Raw genomic sequence first — 20,773 nt, 5'->3', positions numbered from 1 at the left:
ACCTAATAGAAGTTTTTGAAGTGGTGACAGTGATTGATGAGGGAAGGGATGTAGATGTCATATACATGGACTTTAGAAAGATGCTTGATAAGGTTCCCTGTGGTAGGCTGATGGAGAAGATGAAGTCACATGGGGTCCAGGGTGTTCTGGCTAGATGGATAGAGAACTGACTGGGAAACAGGAGACCAGAGTAGTACTGGAAGGGAGTTTCTCAAAATGGAGACCTGTGCCCAGCGGTGTTCCACAGGGATCCATGCTGGGACCACTGCTGTTTGTGATATACATAAATGATTTGGAGGAAGGTGTAGGTTGCCTCATTAGCAAGTTTGCAGATGACACTAAGATTGGTGGAGTAGCAGATAGTAAAGGGAATGTCAGAGAATATAGCAGAATATAGATAAATTGGAGAGTTGGGCCGAGAAATGGCAGATTGGGAGTTCAACCTGGACAAATGCGAGGTGATGCAATTTGGAAGATCCAATTCAAGAGCGAACTATACTGTAAATGGAAAGGTCCTGGGGCAAATTGATGTGCAGAGAGATCTGGGTTTCAGGTCCACTGTTCCCTGCAGATGGCAACGCAGGTCAGTAGAATGTTCAAAAAGACATATGACTTGCATTCCTTCATTGGACAGGGTATTGAGTACAATGGTTGGCAGGTCATATTGCCACTTTTGGAATACTGTGTACAGTTCTGGTCGCCACATTACCAAAAGAATGTGGATGCTTTGGAGAGGGTGCAGAGGAGGTTCACCAGGGTGTTGCCTGGTATGGAGGGCACTAGCTATGAGGAGAAGTTGAATAGATTAGGATTATGTTCATTGGAAAGAAGGAGGTTGAGGGGGGACCTCATTGAGGTCTACAAAATCATGAGGGGTATTGACAGGTGGATAGCAAGAAACTTTTTCCCAGAGTGGAGGACTCCATTACTAGGGGTCACGAGTTCAAGGTGAGAGGAAAGTTTAGGGGAGATATGTGTGGAAAGTTCTTTATGCAGAGGGTGGTGGGTTCCTGGAACGCATTGCTAGCAGAGGTGGTAGGGGCGGGCATGATAGCATCATTTAAGATGTATCTAGGCAGACCCTTAGAAAATAGGCAGCAGGTTTAAATAGAGGATCTGGATCGGCAGAGGGCCAAAGGGCCTGTTCCTGTGCTGTAATGTTCTTTGTTCTTTGTAATGGGTGAACAGATCTAGATAAGACAGACAAAGAAAACTGTTTCCCTTTTGTTAATGGTGCCAGGACAAGGGGACACAGATACTGGATGGGAGAAAGGTGAAACATTTTCAAAGTCACTGTCCACTTGAGGCAATGAATGATTTCAAAAGAGGGAGATTACTGTCTATGGGCATCAGGGAAAGAGCAGGGAAGTGGGACTGACTGGATTGCTGTATATAGATGCAGTATGATCTTAATGGTTGAATGGCTTCCTCTTGCGCTGTTATGACCAGATATTTTCTCATAGTGGTGTTGATTGCAGGGCTTGGCCAGTGCTTCTAACCAACGTGTAACCTCCACAACCTTCTGGGACTTGGGTGGAGGTTTCACATTTCTACTGTCCTTTGATGTCTTTGCAGATTTCTCACCTAAATAGCTAAGTGCTAATTTTAGTGCCCAGTTGTTACAGATTTCCAACCAAGGTAGTAAATTTTCTCTTACCTACACTATCAGATTCCTTTCTTGCCTTAACGTCACTAATGAGAATAAACCTTCACCCCTGCCCCCACCCAACAAACCTCCAAAACTCATGGGAATATAACTCGTTTTTTTTTTAGATTAGATTACTTACAGTGTGGAAACAGGCCCTTCGGCCCAACAAGTCCACACCGCCCCGCCGAAGCACAACCCACCCATACCCCTACATTTACCCCTTACCTAACACTACGGGCAATTTAGCATGCATTGTAAAGCAGATTGATAAGAACAATATAATGACATTGTTATTACATTCCTAACACTGCGGGCAATTTAGCATGGCCAATTCACCTGACCTGCACATCTTTGGACTGTGGGAGGAAACCGGAGCACCCGGAGGAAACCCACGCAGACACGGGGAGAACGTGCAAACTCCACACAGTCAGTCGCCTGAGGCGGGAATTGAACCCGGGTCTCTGGCGCTGTGAGGCAGCAGTGCTAACCACTGTGCCACCGTGCCGCCCACAAACCTGTCCTCAGAATTCAACCTTTTAAACATTGCATTGTAAAGCAGATTGATAAGAACAATATAATGACATTGTTATTACATTCCTTCTAAGTGGTAATGCCCAGAACTGAACCCAGTTCCTCCTAAAGCTCTGTTCAATAATTACACCTTAAAGGACTTTATTCTTGAAACCCATAAAATCATTAGGCAATGCAGAATTATTAATGAATTTATTCTGTAAGGTGCACATGAAATATTCTTTTGTGAAGTGTGTGCAATTCTGGAATCCACATTATAAGAGGGAGGTGATGGTACTGGAACAGGTGCAGAGAAGATTTACCAGAATGTTGCCTTGGTTGGAGAGTTTCAGTTGTGAAGAGATTTTTGGCAGCCTGGGTTATTTTCGTTAGAGCAGAGGAGGTTGACAGGGGACATAAATGAAATGTATAAAATTATGAGGCACCAAAATTAGGTAGGTTAGACAGAAATAAATATTTCCCCTTGATAGAGGGATCAATGAGCAGGCAGCATAGATTTAAGGTCAGGAGCAGAACATTTAAAGGAGATGTGAGGAAAAACGTTTTCATGGAGAGGATGGTGGGGATCTGGAACTCAATGCCTGTAAGGATGGTAAAAGCAGAAACCCTCATAATATTTAAGAAGTATTTAGATGCACATTTGAGTTACCAAAGCGTATAAGTGCTGCAGAATGGGATTAGAATACTTAGATAGTTGGTTTTGATTGGCATTGACCCAGTGGGCTGAAGGGCTTCTGAGTTGTACGTTTCTATGATTCTCTGAATTGCTATGTTTCATTGTAATATGCTGATGTTGTACATGACCACTGCCATATGAATTTTCTGTGTGTTTATGGATGTGGGCATCACTGGCTGGGCCAGCATTTATTGCCATTCCTAAATGCCCTTGAGAAGATGGTGATGAGTTGCCTTCTTGAACCACTGCAGTCCGTATGTGTTTGGGATACCCACAGTACTATTAGGATGGTAGTTCCAGGATTTTGTTCTCAGTGCCACATAAGGAACAGCGCTATATTTCAAGTCAGGATGGTGAGTGATTTGGAGGAAAACTTGCAGATTCCTGGGATGGCAGGACCGGAGTATGAGGAGAGATTGAGCTAGTTATGATTGTATTCACTGGATTTTGGAAGAATGAGGGGTGATCTCATAAAAACCTATAAATATCTAAAAGGACGAGACAGGTTAGACACAGGAAAGATGTTCCAGATGTGGTGGGTGAGTCATAGTTTAATGATAACGGGCAAACCTTTTAGGAGTGAGATCAGGAGGAAATTCTTCACCAAACAAAATGTTGAGGCCAGAGCAATGTGTTTTCTAGAAGGTGATAGATACTGTTTTTTTTTGTAGCTGAAGGGATATGGGAGAGAGTGCAGGACAAGGGTACTGACCTCATGATGAATGGTGGAATGGGCTTGAGGGGTTGAATAATCTGCATTAGCTCCTATTTTATATGTTTCTACACTTGTGTTCTTGTCTATTTGCTGTCCTTGTCCTTCTCGATGCTAACAGTCGTGGGTTTGGAAGATGCTGGCTTGGTAAGCTACTGCACTGAATCTTCCAGATGCTGCACATTACTACTACAGTACATCGGTGGTGATAGATGATACCAAACAAGGGGCTGCTGTGTCATACAAGTTCATTCAGCTCTATGTTTATGACCCACGCAAGCCTCCTTCCACCCTTATCTGGATAACAAATATGTAATTCTGCAGCATACATTCACTATACATTGAGCAATAAACAGTGACCCAAGAACATCAAAAATTTGCACTTCACACATATGACCTTTAATATTATTAAGTAGCTCAAGACCCTTGGGTCAGAACTATCAAAAATATCAAAGTTTAGCAGCTGAAGATAGTGCTGCCAGTGGTGGAGTTGCTAAGATCAGGGTAACTCGAGGCCAGATTTTGTGTTTAGATTTCAGGGAGTTATGGGTTAGTGGAGCTTGCAGAGATGGGAGGAGTGAGGCCATGGAGGGATGAGATTTTTAAAGTTGGTATATTAATTTAGAGCCAGAGTAAATCAGAGTTCAAGGGTACTTAGTCAAGAAGACTTTGCGTCAGTAACAACGTGAACAGCAGAATTTTGAATGATCTCTGGTTTAGGAAGGGTAAAATGCTGCTCATTAGCTGGGGCGTGGCAGTGAGGCAGGGTTACCGAGGTGGAAATGGCCTGGTCTTGTTGACGGTGTGGTTATGTGGCTAGAAACTTCTAGAGTTAAGTATGACATTAAACATTTCCTCAAAGGTTCAGCCTTAGACTTTTGTCCAGGAGAAGAATGGAATTGAGAGCTAGGGAAACCAGAGTTTGTGCCAGAGTCCGAAGGTGAGGTCTCCCAGATACTTAATTGGAGGAAATTTCTTATCATCGTGCATGGCCGATAGACAATTTTACAGTTTGGAGACAGTGGAGGGGGCAACAGAGATGGTATTGAGATGGTGCTCAGTATCATCAGCATATACTTGGAAGTTGGTGCATTTTCAAATTTTATCATCAAAGGGCAGCATGAGAAACCTGAAAGGACCAGGGATTGATATTGTGGAGACACCAGTTGTAATGGTGTGGGAACAGGAAGAGAAGCCATGACAGGTGGTTCTCCAGCTACAATTGATGCATAAGAATGGAATGAGGTGAGTCCAGTCCGATCACGCTGAAGGATCAGCTTTCACCCAATGACTCCTCCCCCAAGTGTAGAGGTTAAGTGTGAATGAATTTGAGAAAGACCTATAACACAATGGTTGCGTTCTTGTGCGACCCTGCATTATAGAAAAATCACGCTTTAGAAAGAGTGCTTAAAGTGTTGGTGATGTAATCAGGTTACAGCCAGCACAGGTTTTAAAAGTTTGAGTTTTAGGAACAGTGTCCCCAGTTTGTCAATTGCATTACAGCAAACTCGTGATAACGAAACATGTGTTATAGCAGAGTGCCCTTTACCTTCTATGGTTAATTTGGCAGCCACACAGCATCACAATCCGTGCTATGTTGGTGGACCTAGGGCTATTATTCTGCCAGCAATCAGTAGCTCAGGTTGCAGAGAAGAGGGATGTTCAAGGGTTAAGGGAGTATTGGAATAATTCTGTGATTCTGTAATGATGGAGGGAAAGCTTTGGAAGTGTTAGAAAAGTGTTTGGAACTTTACTGTCAAGAGTGACTAGAACGGGTTCTGGTTGTCATGAAGATGGCCTTACATTGCAGATGGTTACTTCGATGAGGAGGTGAAGTGTAACCTGTGCTACTGTGAATCCTGCCACAAATTGCGTGGAGATGAAGCCTACTACAAGCGGGGCGACCCACCAAAGGACTACGCCCTCCCATTCGGATGGTGCAGGTTCGCACTCAGGTAAATGGTCATGGGGCAAGTGTCATGATGCTGGTTGATCTGAACACACTTGATGGCAGCACATCTGGGACTTGAGAGTTTTCAGAAGGCTCATAGGCTGTCCAAGGGCTGGAGTAACCTTGTGGGATTTAATCAACCAAGTGGGAAGCTGTGCTGTCCATCCATGCACCCATATGGATATCAAGTTAGGATTGGGTGTAATGCATGGTGGGGTGGTAATGGATGGATCACTGGCTCAGTCAGTCACTGTATGTGCCTGTCCCACCTTTGGTTGCTGTTAACACCTCAGGCTTTTGGCCATAGCTCATGCATTTTGTTAGCCGTGCTGCATTTTGGGAACATCTAAATAAGTTGGTGTACAAACACAGAGACTTTGCTTTTGAAAGTTTTCCTTTCTTTTATACATTGCATGAACTGTGCTGACTGTTGGATCCTACAGGCTGAATCCACGCTGCGAAGTTGCTAATGTCTACAAGAAGTGGCACACAGCGTATCATGGAACATGTGTGGGTTCCCTGCGACGAACCTTGGACCATGGGGAGCTGGTATCTGGTATGTGAGCAGGCAAAATCTTAGTGGGTTGTCAGGCTGGGGATGAGGGAAGGAAGGAAATCATTTCATGTTTAACACATTGGAACCACCACTCTCCCCATCCTTCACATGCAGAAAGGTTTGTCCTGTTGTATCCTTATACCTATTCATCTTGTGAAGGTCCTGGTATCTTGTGAGTAACCTGTTCACTTTTGGAATGTTTGTTTGAACTAAGCTTGTTGCTTCTTTTCTTCCCCACTCCCACACTGAAAATGTTCCCCTGCCACCACCAGTCCATTGCTGGCTGTGCATCTCATCTGTCCCCACATTGTTGCAACCCTGGTTCTATCTGGTGGGAGTGCTCTGTCATGATAGGAAGTGTCTCACTCGATACCAATTAAAATCCTGAGCTCCAGTCACCACTGGCTGAGAGTTCAAAGGTTAGAATTAAAGCAAAGCTTCCTTGACACACTCTGGTGAGCACTTCCCAGACTGAGTACAGACAGCTGCTAAGGCAATTAAGGAGCAGTGGGGTCAAAACAGGTCAAAGATAATACAGTGATATCGACTAGATGTGTCAGTGGACAAACGATGATGTAATAATTGCTTTCATCTTCAAATTGATTTCATTCCTTCAGGGTATACAGGCATCAGTCCAAAGAATCAAGTCTTTAATGAGACACTATGCTGCTTAATTCCCATGTGTTCAAGGATCTTTCATGTGTTTGTATTCAATCTGAGAACTCTCACTTCACAATCCAACATGAGAACAATGCAGTGGCTTGTTCACAGCTCTCACACTAATTCAACTTTGATTATTGTATTGATCTCAGTCGATCAAAGATATATAAAGCTGACATCAGAATAGTGGCATGTAGGCAGAAAGATTGTCTCAACTTTTCCTATTCATTCGTGGTTATATGGCTCATTATATTTTGTTTTATTTTTATGATCACAGTTATCAGGTGAACATCTCCCACACAGGTCAGCCTTCTGAGCTGAGGTATCCTTGCCCTAGACCGATTTCAAAGTTCACCTCATTGCATTAATTCATTCTGTGCTGAAGCCAGAAACGGCTCAGGACATTGAGGTGTCCTTTTCAGCACAAATGGCAGGTAACGTTTGGTACGCCAAACCGCAACCCAGGAAGAGAACCCAGGAATACTGTTTGTGATAGTCTTCCTTCAAAACCATGTGAAGTTGTGAAATGTTTGCAGACTCAACAGCACTCTTTGACAGGGTGGAATATTGGTGTTTTGTATTGTTGCACTCTTACCTCGGAAAATAGGGAGAAGCAGTGTAAGGCTTTGCAGGTTGGTTGTCTCTCTAACAGAATGTGATCTAAAGGATCCCTTCACGGGCTAATGTCATGATTGCACAAGTCAGGTTTGAAAGCTGACGTGGTAGATCACATTTTATTTTGTCTTGGTTTTATTGAGGACGTCCATACGTGCAATGTTGCAGATTTGACTTTAACAATGAAACTGAAGTTTATTAAGCAAAAGACATGAAGATAAAATCAAATAAACTAAACTATTTACATCATGTTATTTAATGATTTTGGAACCCATAGTTGAAGTATAGTTCCATTTATCTCAGGACAATCCTTCACAGACCTCCAAAATGTCCCTGGACTGTACCAAAACCACCTTCATACAGGACTCACTGTACGTAAGATCTTTTTCTAACATCTCAATGGGTCTAGATTAACTCTGACTTCAAGTCCGAGTATGGAAAATCTCTTTTCCTGGAGCTTTTGTACATTGGAGGTAAAATGCTCTCAGCTTTAAATAACCTATTCATAGAGTCATAGAGATGTACAGCATGGAAACAGACCCTTCGGTCCAACCCGTCCATGCCGACCAGATATCCCAACCCAATCTAGTCCCACCTGCCAGCACCTGGCCCATATCCCTCCAAACCCTTCCTATTCATAGACCCATCCAAATGCCTCTTAAATGTTGCAGTTGTACCAGCCTCCACCACTTCCTCTGGCAGCTCATTCCATACTCTGTGTGAAAAAGTTTCCCCATAGGTCTCTTTTATATCTTTCCGTCTCACCCTAAACCTATGCCCTCTAGCTCTGGACTCCCTACCCCAGGGAAAAGACTTTGCCTATTTACCCTATCCTTGCCCCTCATAATTTTGTAAACCTCTATAAGGTCACCTATTCATTGTGTTATCCAAACACTTCTGTTCTGGGACTGTCATGAAGCTTTTTAATTTAAAGTAATCTAGTTTCTCATCTTCTCCACTTCTCCGGAATGCTGCTTTATGTTTCCATCTTCGTCCAAGACTTCTGCAGAACTGTCCCAAACTGAACCAAAACAACATTTTTTCCACAGCCTCAGAATTGTCCAGCTGAAATCTTGATGGGCAGTTATTTAACTTATAAACCCACCTAATGTAAACTCAGCCTAAAGCTTATCTTTCAAAATGATATTACTACTGCAATGGGGTTCCTATGGATTGGAAAGTTTTAAATGTAACCCTGCAGAAAAGAAAGTTTCAGAAAAGCATGAGGGAAAACGGAACGGCAGACCTATTAACCCAACACCATTAGCAGGGAAAATACGAGAATATATTCTGAAGGATGTGATCATTGGATATGTAGAAGCTAATTGTCTGATTGGGTCGAATCACCTTGAATGTTGAAAAAGACATCATGTTTGACAAACCTGTGTGTTTTGAAGATGTGACGAGCAGAGTCAATGAAGAGAAATGTTATGGACCAGACCAAACCCCCTCGAAATATATTAAGATGATAGATTAGACCCTAATGCTTTCTTATTTTAAAGGCAAGTGTCAGGTGTTGCATTCCGGATGCAATTTGATTGGTCAAACTGAGTCTTGAAGCAAAACACACTTTATTCATACACTGTAGTTAAAATACAACAATTCCAATGTAGTAACATCCCATAAACATACCCTTGGCAAAGACAAATTCAGTGAAATGGATTGTCTCACATGCAATTCTAGCTGCAGGAAGAGAACCCCCAGCTTTTAGCTGTAACAGAGGATGGAAAAACAGCTTCCACAAAACCCCAGCAGCTGCTACTGAAAATCTAAAGAGATTAGTAAGCAAAATTGAAGCTGAAGATATCAGAGCTAAGGTATTGATGGGGATAGAGAATTGTTTCACAGACAGGAAGCAGAGAGTTGGAATAAACTGGTCCTTTTCAGAGTGGTAGTCAGTGATGAGCAGGATTCAGCGCTGTTCACAATGTACGTTAACAATTTGAACAAAGGAATTACAAAGTTAAAAATCACACAACACCAGGTTATAGTCCAACAGGTTTAATTGGAAGCACACTAGCTTCCAATTAAACCTGTTGGACTATAACCTGGTGTTGTGTGATTTTTAACTTTGTACACCCCAGTCCAACACCGGCATCTCCGAATCATAACAAAGGAATTGATTGTCATATCTCCACATTGGCAGAAGATACTAAGCTGGTGGCAGTATGTGCTACCAAGAGGATGCTAGGGGACTACAGGGTGACTTAGACAGGCAGGCTGAGTGGGCAAATACTTGGCAAATGTAAATGTGAGGTTATCCACTTTTCGGTGGCAAAAACAGGAAAGCAGATTATGATCTGAATGGTAAGAGTTTAGGGAAGGATGAGGTGCGACAAGACCTACGTGTCATGATGGAACAGTCACTGAAAGTTGGCATGCAGGTGCAGCAGGCAGTGAGAAAAGCTAATGGCATGGTGGCCTTCAAGGACAGGGGATTTGAGTATAGGAGCAAGTATGTCTTGCTGCTGCTGTACAGGGCCTTGGTGAGGCCACATCTTGAGTATTATGTGCAATTTTGGTCTCTTCGTCTGAGGAAGGACACTCTTGCTAGTGAGGGAGTCCAGCGAAGGTTCACTCGACTGGTTCTGCGATGGCAGCACTGACATATGAAGAAAGACTGGAGCGACTGGGCTTGGACTCACTGGAATTTAGAAGAATTGAGAATGGAGCTCTTGGAAACATAAACTCCTGATGTGACTGGACAGGCTAGATGTGTTGGGTAACTCCAGAACTGGCAGTCACAGTCTAAGAATAAAGGGCAAGCCATTCAGGACTGAGATGAGGAAGAATTTCATCACCTGGAGAATCCTCTACCTGGGAAATTTCATCACCTGGGAAAGCTGTTGGGGCCAGTTGGTTGGATATATTCAAGAGGAAACTGGATGTGGCCCTTAAGGCTAAAGGGATCAAGGGATATGGAGAGAAAGCAGAAGTGGGGTACTGAAATTGTATGATCAGCCATGATCATACTCCTGAACCTATTTTCTGTGTAAAACTAAAAATCCAGGTTCTGTGGGAACTTCATCCCACCCAGTGGTACCAGTGGGGTAACTCAAGGATCAGTGCTGAATCCCAGCTTTTCACAATCTGTATGAATCATTTGGATGTGGAGCCACTTGTAATATTTCCTGATGATACAAAGCTCAGGCAATGAGAGTTGTGTGAAGAGAATGCAAAGAGACTTCAAGGGAGTTTAAACATAGAATGTTACAGCGCAGTATAGGCCCTTCGGCTCTCGATGTTGCGCCGCCCTGTGGAACCAATCTGAAGCATATCTATCCAGCACTATGCCATTTTCATCCATCTGTTTATCCAATGACCATTTAAATACACTTAAAATTGGCAAGTTCATTAAAGTTGCAGGCACTGCATCCCATGCCCCTACTCTCTGAGTAAAGAAAATACCTCTGACATCTGTCCTATATCTATCACCCCTCAATTTAATGCTATGTCCCCTCATGCTAGCCATTGCCATCCGAGGAAAAAGGCTCTCACTGTCCACCCTATGTAACCCTCTGATTATCTTATATGTCTCAATTAAGTCGCCTCTCAACCTCCTCCTCTCTAACGGAAACAGTCTCAAGTCCCTCAGCCTTTCCTCATAAGACCTTCTCTCCATACCTGGTAACATCCTGTTAAATCTCCTCTGAACCCTCTCCAAAGCTTCCACATCCTTCCTGTAATTTGGTGACAAGAATTGTATGCAATACTCCCAAGTGCTGCCGCATCAGAGTTTTATACAGCTGCAGCATGACCTCGTGGCTCCGAAACTGAATCCCTCTACTAATAAAAGCTACCACACTGTATAACTTTTAACAACCGTATCAACCTAGGTGGCAACTTTCATGGACACAGAGATCTCTCTGCTCATCTACTACACTACCAAGGATCTTACCATAAGCCCAGTACACTTGATTCCAAAGCAAATCACCTCACACTTTACTGCATTAAATTGCATTTGCCAGTTCTCAGCCCAACTCTGCAGCTAATCTATGTCCCTCTGTAACCTGCAACATCCTTCAGCACTATTCACAACTCTGCCGACCTTAGTGTCATCCGCAAATTTATTAACCCATCGTTCTACGCCCTCACCAAGATTATTTGTAAAAATGACAAATAGCAGTGGTCCCAGAACAGATACTTGTGGTACCCCACTAGTAACTGAACTCCAGGATGAACATTTCCCATCAACCACCATCCTCTGTCTTCTTTCAGCTAGCCATTTTTTGATCGAAACCGCTAAATCACCTTCAATTCCATGCCTTTGTACTTTGTGCAATAGCCTACCATGGGGACCTTTATCAAAGACTTTACTGAAATCCATATACACCACATCAACTGCTTTACCCTCATTCACCTATTTGGTCACCTTCTCAAAGAACCCGGTTAGGTTTATGTGGCATGACCTACTGTTCACAAAACTGTATTGACCATCCCTAATCAATTTATTCCTTTCCAGATGATTATAAATCCTATCTCTTATAACCTTTTCCAACATTTTACCCACAACTGAAGTAAGGATCACTGGTCCATAATTACAAGGGGTTCTTGAACAAGGGACCAACATTTGCTATCTTCCAGTCTTCTGCCACTATTCCTGTAGACAATGACAACATAAAGATCAATTCTGCAACCTCCTCCCTGGCTTCCCAGAGAAACCTAGGGTAAATCCCATCTGGCCCAGGGGACTTATCTATTTTCACACTTTCCTGAATTGCTAACACCACCTCCTTGTGAACCTCAAACATGTTTAGTCTAATAACCTGTATCATGACAGACAATACAATATGGAGAAACGAGATGTTATCCTCTTTGGTAGGAGGAACATAACTGCAGGTTATTTATTAAATGAGAAGCGATTGATAACTGTTAATGTGTAAAGATTACTTTACTGAAAGTTCACAGGCTGGTGTAGCAAGCAATTCGGAAGGAAAAGCACGTGTTCACCTTTATTACAAGAGTATTTGAGTACAGGAGCAGTCAATTGTGTGGAACACTGGGAAGACTGCACATAATATATTGTGTGCAGCTGTGGTCTCCTTGCTTAAGGAAAGATGTTCCTGTCACAGAGCAAGTACAGTGGAGGTTCACCAGACTGATTCCTGGTTTAGCCAGAATTTACTGTGAGGAAAGATTGAGGAAATTGGGCCTGTATTCTCTGGAGTTTAGAAGAATGAGAAGCAATCTCATGGAAACCTCAAAACACTTTAAGGGATAGAGTTAATGCAGAAAGAATGTTTCCCCTGGCTGTGCAGTCAAGAGCCGAGGAACGTGTCTCAGAATGCAAGGCAAGCCTGTTTTGAGGAGGAATTTTGTCACTTAGAAGGTGGTGAATCGTTAAAATTCTTTACCTAAGAGGGATATGGAAATTCAATTGTTGAGAAGTTCAAAACAGAAATTGATAGATTTCTAGTTACTGATGATATCAAGGGGATAAGGGGTTGAGGCATATGTTCAACCATGATCTAGCATGGTGGAACAGACTCAAGGAGCTGAATGGCCTCCTGCTGTTATATTCTGAGTAAATTAAATTCCTAACTGGATTTCTTGTGATTATTACAATATTGGCAGCCCCTATTTCTGCAAGAGCAAACTTTGTCTATATCCACTCGATCAAAACCTTTCGTTACTGTAAAGACCTTTTATAAGGTCACCCCTCGGCCTTCCTGCTTCAAGGGAAAAAAAATCCAGCCAAACTTTTGCAAGTTGGAAATCCACTTATTTCAAGCCAAAGTTACCTCTACTCTTAAACTGAAAGTTAAGCTTTCTCGACACTGTTCCCATCAAACACTCCCAGGGCAGGGATAGCATGGGGTTAGCTACAGAGTAAAACTCTCTCTACTCCTTTTCACTGAAAGTAAAGCTCCCACTGAGCCAAACCCATCTAAAAACCCCAAGACAGTTAGCACTAAGTCGAGATTGTGGTGCTGGCAGCATCAAGGAGCAGGAAAATCAATGTTTTGGTCATAAGCCCTTCATCACAGCACTGAGTTAGATAAAGAGTGAAGTTGCCTCTGCACTGTTCCCATCAAACACTCCCAGGACAGGTGCAGCACGGGTTTAGAAGAAACCAATGTCTGAGCTGCGGAAGCAGATGTTTTCTGCAATCCAGAGTTACGTAACCGTGCATTTTTTGTTTTGTGTTGATCTGAGAAAAACAGCTAAAGTCTTTCCATTGTCCTCTAATTTCTTCTCCTTCTCTCTGCCTCTGCCCTTTACCACCTTGCCTCTGTGCTGTCACTCCTCTTCTCAACCTGACCTCCTCCACATTAAAGCAGGGAGCTCCTCGATTTTCTGTACCAGTGAGACTAAAGTTGAGCTCCAGAATGGATATAACGATCCCGAGGAGAACAGTATTCAGGAGAAAGACGTTGTGAAAGTCAGCCTGTCTCCAACAATGCGATATGTCGGTCTTGACCGGTTCTGTCCTAAAATACGGTAAGTACCGAGCAAATCCAGATACATGGTCAAGTTAATACTGTCCCTTCAGTGGCAGGCAACAGTGAAGGGCACAAAATAATTTTGCTTGTCGGCCAGAGCCCATGTTCAGTGGGAGGATGGTTTGATACTTGTTTGACAGAAATTGGGGTGAATGGGTGTTCAAATCCCACTGATGCACGTTATCAAATTTAAATTTATAAATCTTAATTTGGCACAAGAACAAAACAGTCACGTCAAGGGCTTGTTGCCAATAAACTGCTGCTGTTCAGGAAATGGAAGCTACCAACTTCCTTGGTTTTGTCTCCATGACTGTCCAGTGTACCTTTACCTACTCAGCTCTCCACATCTTAGTACTAAAGCACAGTGGCAATCTATAAAGCTAAGGGTGGGTAATGGTGCAGCCACACCCCTAGACAAAGTCAGAAGAATGACTTGGAAGTGTACGCCAGTTTTTAAACATTTTGTCACAGGAGATTATTAGGCCAACTTTTGTTTCAGCTCTACCAGAAGATGGTGGTGGCGGGTCCCTCTCTGAGCTGCTGCAGTCACTGTGGCTATAGTTAGGGAGGGAGTTTCAGGACTTTGACCCAGTGACAGTGAGGAAACAGTGATATAGTTCCTAGTCAGGATGGCGTGTGGCTTTATGTGCAAGCTGGATTTGGTGGTGTCCTTGTCCTCCTAGATGGTAAAGGTTCTGGGTTTGTAAGATGCTACTGAAGGAGCTATGGTGAAGTGCATCTTGCAGATGGTACCCACTGCTGGTACTGAATATCTGTGCTAAGGGAAATGAATGTTTATGGATGTGGTGCCAGTCAAGCGGGCTGCTTTGGCCTGGATGGTGTCGAGCATCTTGAGTGTTCTTGGGGCTGCAGTCATCCAGGCAAGAGGGGAGTATTCCAGCATACTCCTGACTTGTGCCTTGTAGGTTGTGGGTTTGGAATTACTCACTGCAGAATTCTGATCGGCTCTTGCAGTCACATTATTTACACAGAACAGGAGCAGACCCTTCAGCCTACCATGTATGTACCAACAATTATGCGGTTCTAAATTAATCCCATCCACCTGCACGTGGTCTATATCCCTCTATTCCCTGTCTGTTCATGTGTCCATCTAAACGTTTCTTAAACTTTGCTATTGTATCTGCTTCTACCACGTCCTCAGGCAGCTTGTTTTAGGCACCTACTAACCTGTGTTTAAAAAAAAACTTTCTTCACACAATTCCTTTAAACTTTCTCCCCTCACCTTAATTTGATAGTATTTGATATTTCCACCCTAGAGGAAAATAGATTTAAATGATCGCCCTCTCATAATTTTATATATCTCAGGCTGTCCCTCAGCCTCAAGCATTCTAATGAAAGCAGTCCAAGTCTGTCCAACCTCTCCTTTTCACTAATGTACTCCAATCCAGGCAACGTTCTGGTAAACCTCTTCTGCACCCTCTTGAAAGCCGCCTCCTTATATTGTGGCAACCAGAATTGCACACAGTTATATGGTTAGTCCAGTTCAGTTTCTTGTCAATGGTTATCTCCTCAGAATGTTGATAGTGGGCAATTTAGTGATGGTAATGCCATTAAATGTCTTGGAGAGATGGTTAAATTCTCTCATGTTAGAAATGGTCCTTGCCTGGCATGCTTATTACTTGCTATTTGGCAGCCCAAACTAGGGCTCGTTGCATATGAATGTGGATTGCTTCAGCATCTGCTGAACATTGTGCATTCATCAGTGGTATGTGCTCAGTACAACTCCAGCTATCAGGGAGGTGTTGCCCTGAGTCTCATTGACTCCAGTTTTATAAAGATTCTTTGATACTGCACTCATCAAAGGCTGCCTCGATGTCATATTGAGTTCAACTGTTTTGTCTGTGTTTGGACCAAGCTCATGATTGATTCCATCAAGTACTACTTTACCACTACACTCAATCCCGTAACTGTTCCTTGCTCCCTGGCATCAATCTTCATGAGGCAGTTTTTGTCCCCAACACAATATCTCAGGAAATCCTGTTGACTACTGGATTGACTGAATTGACTGTTGACTGAATAGCTAGACCTGAGTCCAAATCTCCACACCCCCCCACTTTACCTTTCACTGTTTGGTCCTAAACTAAATTTCAATGTATTTTCTCATGGCTCTTGATTTATCGATCACTTCCATCCAAACCTTGCTTTTTATTAGTTTTGATTAGATTCCCCACAGTGTGGAAACAAGCCATTTTGGCCCAACAAGTCCTCAGAGTCACTCACCTAGATCATTTCCCTCTGACTAATGAACCTAACGCTGTGGGCAATTTAGCGTGGCCAATTCACCCTGACCTGCACATCTTTGGACTGTGGGAGGAAACCGGAGCACCCGGAGGAAACCCACACAGACACGGGGAGAATGTGCAAACTCCACACAGACAGTCGCCCAAGGCTGGAATCGAATCTGGGTCCCTGGTGCTGTGAAGCTAGCCACTGTGCCACCCATACACTCTGTGTGTCACAAGTGCAGAAGTTAATTTGCAAGATAGATTTGCACTAATGTAGCCCATCTCACCCATTTCCAACGTTACCAAGAACTTCACAGTCAATGGAGTACCTTTTTGAAGTTGGTCGCTACTACAGGAAATGTAATAGCCAAATTTCAGACAGCAAGATCCCTAAAACAACAATCTGGTGGTAGGTCAGACCATTGTTAAAGGAGTTGATGGACCAACATAAAAGAGAGTACCTCCAGCTATCGGATTCATTTCTGCACAATCTCTTCCATTTGCCTGAAATTGCAGGTGCGGCCTCGATTTGACATCTCATCCTGAAAGACAGAACTTCTGACAGTGCAATCCTCTCTTAGTAATGAACTTCCGAAACAGCTCCCTTGGTACTGATCTTCCGACAGAGTGGCACGCCTTTATTGTTGACTCGCTAAGAGTGCGGAACTCCCTCGGTACTGACCCTTTGACAGGATGTGCCCCCTCATGTACCAGCAGCGTGAATGTCAGCCGGCGTTATGTGTTCATAACATGTGGGCTTGAACCCGCTACCATTTGACACTATTTACTACATTTGATGTGGAATAAATATCTAGGAAGTTGTGTTCTGAGCCTAGCTGCTTGTGCTATTACCTGAGGCTCTGTATTGAGTGCTCCTGCCTACCTTTACCCTAGGTGTGTACTACACTGGAGCAGTTAAGACTAGCTCCTGCTACTGATCTGCTCACCTGTCTGCCTTATAAAGACAAGCAAACATATCAAAACTTGAATAATCATGGGGTAGTTAGATCCCAAGCACTCAGTTCTGGGAAGCACATTTTAGAACCGTCAAGATCTGAGAGAAGGGAGATTTACTGGATTCATTCCAGAAATGAGGGACTTTGGTTATTGTGAGATCAATGAAGTTTGATTTATCTTCAGTGCAGAGAAAGTATTGAGAGATTCAACTGAGGTGCTTAAAATCTTGAAGTGCTTCGATAAAATAAAGAGCTGTTTCTAGTGACAGGGCTGTTGGTAACCAGGAGGGCACAGAGTTAGTCATTTGGCAAAAGCCCAGAGGAAGAGATGAGAAGACTTTAATTCGGTGATCTAAAGTGTGCTGCCTAAAAGGCCGGTGGAAGCAGATTCTTTCGAACTTTCACAAGAGGAATTAGATAGATATTTGAAAAAGGAGTGTTGTTGATAAAAGCAGCACAGTTTGATGAGGGTTTTCATTTGCATGCTTCAGGGCCACTCGCTAAAACACCAATTCAAGGGACAAACTTAACATTTGTACAGCATGAAAGGAGATTGCGGGTTGTGTCTGATTGGTCGAGGTGGTTCTTGCATTGAAAAGGTGGCATTTGCTGGATTGTGGGGATTGGTACACATCTGAAAGGTCTTCCAAAGAACTGGCACAAATTTATGTTTTCTCTGTGCTAAACGATGTTAAATAATTCGCATCTTTTATTCTGGCTAATTGCGCTAATTCACTCCTTAGGTTCAAGGACCTGAAATCCCAACGACATCACCATGCTCAAGTGGCCTTCCAAGTGTGCGTGCGGCCAGGGTCGTATAAGGTGGGGCCACAGTCCGTGGGAGCCAGCGAGTCGATTGATCCCAGGTTCAGCAACAATGAAATCGAGTGGATCACCAAGGAGAGGGCCTCAACGGTCCTTTACGGCCTGTTAATCCGTGTGGAATGAAGGATTTCCCATCCAATCTGCCAGCCCCTCTGAAACTCTGGTGGGGAAGAGAGAGAGAGAGACTGCGAGCATGGAGCAAGCCCAAGGGGAACGGGGGGGGAGGGAATGACCCCACTTTGGTGCTACAGCAACAGCGATGTATTGGGTGGGTGAGGGGTGGTAAGAGAGCACAGAGTTGGGACACATTTGCACAGTTTTACACAACTTGCTGTCACACCAGTGGAATACTGCACTATTGACTCTTATGTTCAAAAGAGAGGAAAAAAAACCACAAAAAAACCTCAAACTAAAATGTTCAGTTGAGTTTAATCTTGCATTTTGGGGAGGGGAATGTTTTTGTTAGTGATGGGTGTGAGCCCTATTTCCACTGAAGTGAACAGTTTTATAGATTTTTCTTTGTTTTCAAAAGAAGTTTTCTTTTAAATCCTTGGACAGTAGAAACGTGAGAACTGGGCTGCACACAGCCAGAAGCCTGATTCATAACTAGAATATAGAGCATCTGACACTGGATATTTCCTCTCCTTGGGAGTTGAGATTGGAAAGACAGGGGGACAGGGGGCACACAAAGGTGAAAGTGCCCCCATCAGGTGGGCATGTGTGCAAATGCTGTAGGGACGTTTTAAGGCAGCGAGATCTTCTTCTGAAATCCTGTGCACGTGATTGCATGTCAACTGTGGCGATATTTACAGACTTGTATAGTGTGTGAACTGCTGGGGCAGGGAAGGACAGGCACGGCTGTGTGTTTGTCAGTCAGCGGGCTTGGAAGGGGCAAAGGTTATTTAGATCTTCTAGATCTGTCCAATCTCAGGATGAAAGAGAAAGGCAGCATGAGGGCAAAGGTTGGCCTTGCTCAGTTGGCCCAGTCACTGCCCCAAGCAATTGCCTAAGACTCGAGCGTGATGCAGCTCAAACTTGCCTTCACCCTCTGAGCCACAGCCTCTGCACTGCGGACTGGCATTGTGACCACTGTTGGGTTTTTTTGTATAAAATGGACTCCACTGCTAATTATAGAATCTCTTCAGTGCAGAAGCAGGCTTTTGAGCCCATGGAGTCCACACTGACCCTCTGAAGACCCAGCCCCCTACTCTATCCCTGTAACTCTGCATTTCCCATGGCTTACCTACCTAGCCTGCACATCCCTGGACACGATGGGCAATTTAGCATGGCCAGTCCATTTAACCTACACACCTTTGGACCGTCTATTGGCTGCCTGTTATCACCTCTCTGCCATTTCATCTTTAATGTAAAGCTGCCATTTAATATCCGGTGGGAATGGAAGGGAATACAATCTGATTGAATGGCTAGCAGCTACTGGGAGTAGACTGCAGCTGAAGAAGCAGGGATAAACTGAGAAGGTCCTATTGCTGCAATGTGAACTGGTGGAGGCTACAGCTAACTGAGAGCATCACCCGGATTTGTTTGACAGCTTTGTGTATTTTGCACTGGAAGGTGTTTTATTTTGCCAACACAGACCTTGTTGCAAACAAAGCAGACTGCTTTAAAATGTTAACCGAAAATGCACGTGTGTATGTTGTAACTTGTTCATGTGACACACAGGAGGCTGGAACAGAAGGGATTGGCAGTGAGGTTGGAGTCACTCCTGGACTGTGTGTACCCCTCACCCTGTTCAGACATACTCCAGACAATCACTTATGCTGCTTTTGTTTAACCCTCCACTGTCTAATGTCAGACGAAATGCAAAGTCACTCCGATCATATACCACCTCAAGGCAGGTGGCTGATTTATTCTTTCAAGGGCAATTTGTCGAGAATTTTGTGTAATGAATAATGCTGACTGGAAGCAGTTTTCAGAGTGAGAGTGGCAGTTTTAATAGAGATGATAAGTGTCTATTGATGTTTAAACTAAAGTAGTATAACCCTGTCAGAAGAATGTAAGACTTGCAGTCTGGAAACTTTTTAATATTTATGTGAGATTCTTTTTCCCTCGCCTCCTTTTCCTTCATCCAACTTGCCCTTCCCTGGCAAGGTGTGTTACAAACCAGAAGCACACACCTTCCTATTAAAGTCATTTAATCATGTCCCCTTCTTTGGACTGGGGGAAGAGAGGAGGAAGCTGTTGCGGGTAGAATACTCCATTGGATGATAAGATGCTTACCAAAAAAAAACAAAAGTGCTGAAGAGCCTCAGCAGGTCTGACAGCATCTGTGGAGAAAGGCAGCGAGCTCACTTTTCAAGTTGAGTTTAACTTCAGAAGAGTTATCATCATGGAATCGAGAACTCTTTCTCCGCAGATATTGCCAGATTGCCCAATTTTCTCCAGCAATTTTTCAGAATTCCAGTATCCTCAGTACTTTAATTTTTATCATAGTGGGTATTCCTGTATTTCTCCACCCTCTTTCATTACTGATGAGAGTCTGTTTTTAAAAACAAGGGGACGAGTGATTTTCGGTGGACAGTCATGTTACGTATTCATAAAAGGTTATCTCAGAAAAAGTGTGGTGCTGTTCAAGGGTCTGCTTTTTGAGTGTAAACACTGGAAACCATGTTCGAGACTTGTGAGAATGGCACAGGGAGTCTCCACTGCATGGAGGGCAGTGGTTCCAGGAGGGCTTCTACCCTCAAACCTCACCATCTTCTGCAACGGAGAAAAGGACATGCCCTTTCCAACATTGTCCGCATCCAAAAAAACTAGCCTAGGATTTCCTCGATCTTGAATACACAAATGTTTCCAGAAACTTTGCCGCCTCAACTGTTCACAAGTATTTAAACACATAGAAAACAAGCATGGACCATTCAGCCCCTTGACATTTCCATTTCCCATTTGATTATTTTCATCTTAGTTCCTATCTGCACCCTTGCTGTAATTCGAGA

The 20,773-nt window shown here is 43.5% G+C and overlaps 1 protein-coding gene across 8 annotated transcripts in view; it reads left to right on the top strand.

The window, feature by feature from the left end:
- Positions 1–19,459, top strand: part of neurl4 (neuralized E3 ubiquitin protein ligase 4) — a 220,178-nt gene extending 200,719 nt beyond the window's left edge. For 6 of the 8 annotated variants that reach the window (XM_087983018.1, XM_087983014.1, XM_087983016.1 and 3 more), the window contains 4 exons: positions 5,378–5,522; positions 5,962–6,074; positions 13,628–13,790; positions 17,738–19,459. In XM_087983018.1, the coding sequence (XP_087839144.1) occupies positions 5,378–5,522; positions 5,962–6,074; positions 13,628–13,790; positions 17,738–17,942 (626 nt within the window). In that variant the 3' untranslated portion in view covers positions 17,943–19,459. The remainder of the gene's footprint in view (positions 1–5,377; positions 5,523–5,961; positions 6,075–13,627; positions 13,791–17,737) is intronic. The other 2 variants (XM_087983019.1, XM_087983012.1) reach the window with 1 other exon arrangement.
- The last annotated feature ends 1,314 nt before the right edge of the window (positions 19,460–20,773 follow it).

This window comes from Chiloscyllium plagiosum, unplaced genomic scaffold (assembly GCF_037043375.1).
Source record: "Chiloscyllium plagiosum isolate Xiang-an unplaced genomic scaffold, Cpla_swu_hap1 HiC_scaffold_44, whole genome shotgun sequence".
NCBI classification, from domain to species: Eukaryota; Metazoa; Chordata; class Chondrichthyes; order Orectolobiformes; family Hemiscylliidae; genus Chiloscyllium; species Chiloscyllium plagiosum.
Note: the sequence above shows the minus strand (reverse complement) of the source record. Positions and strands in the feature narration are given on the sequence as shown.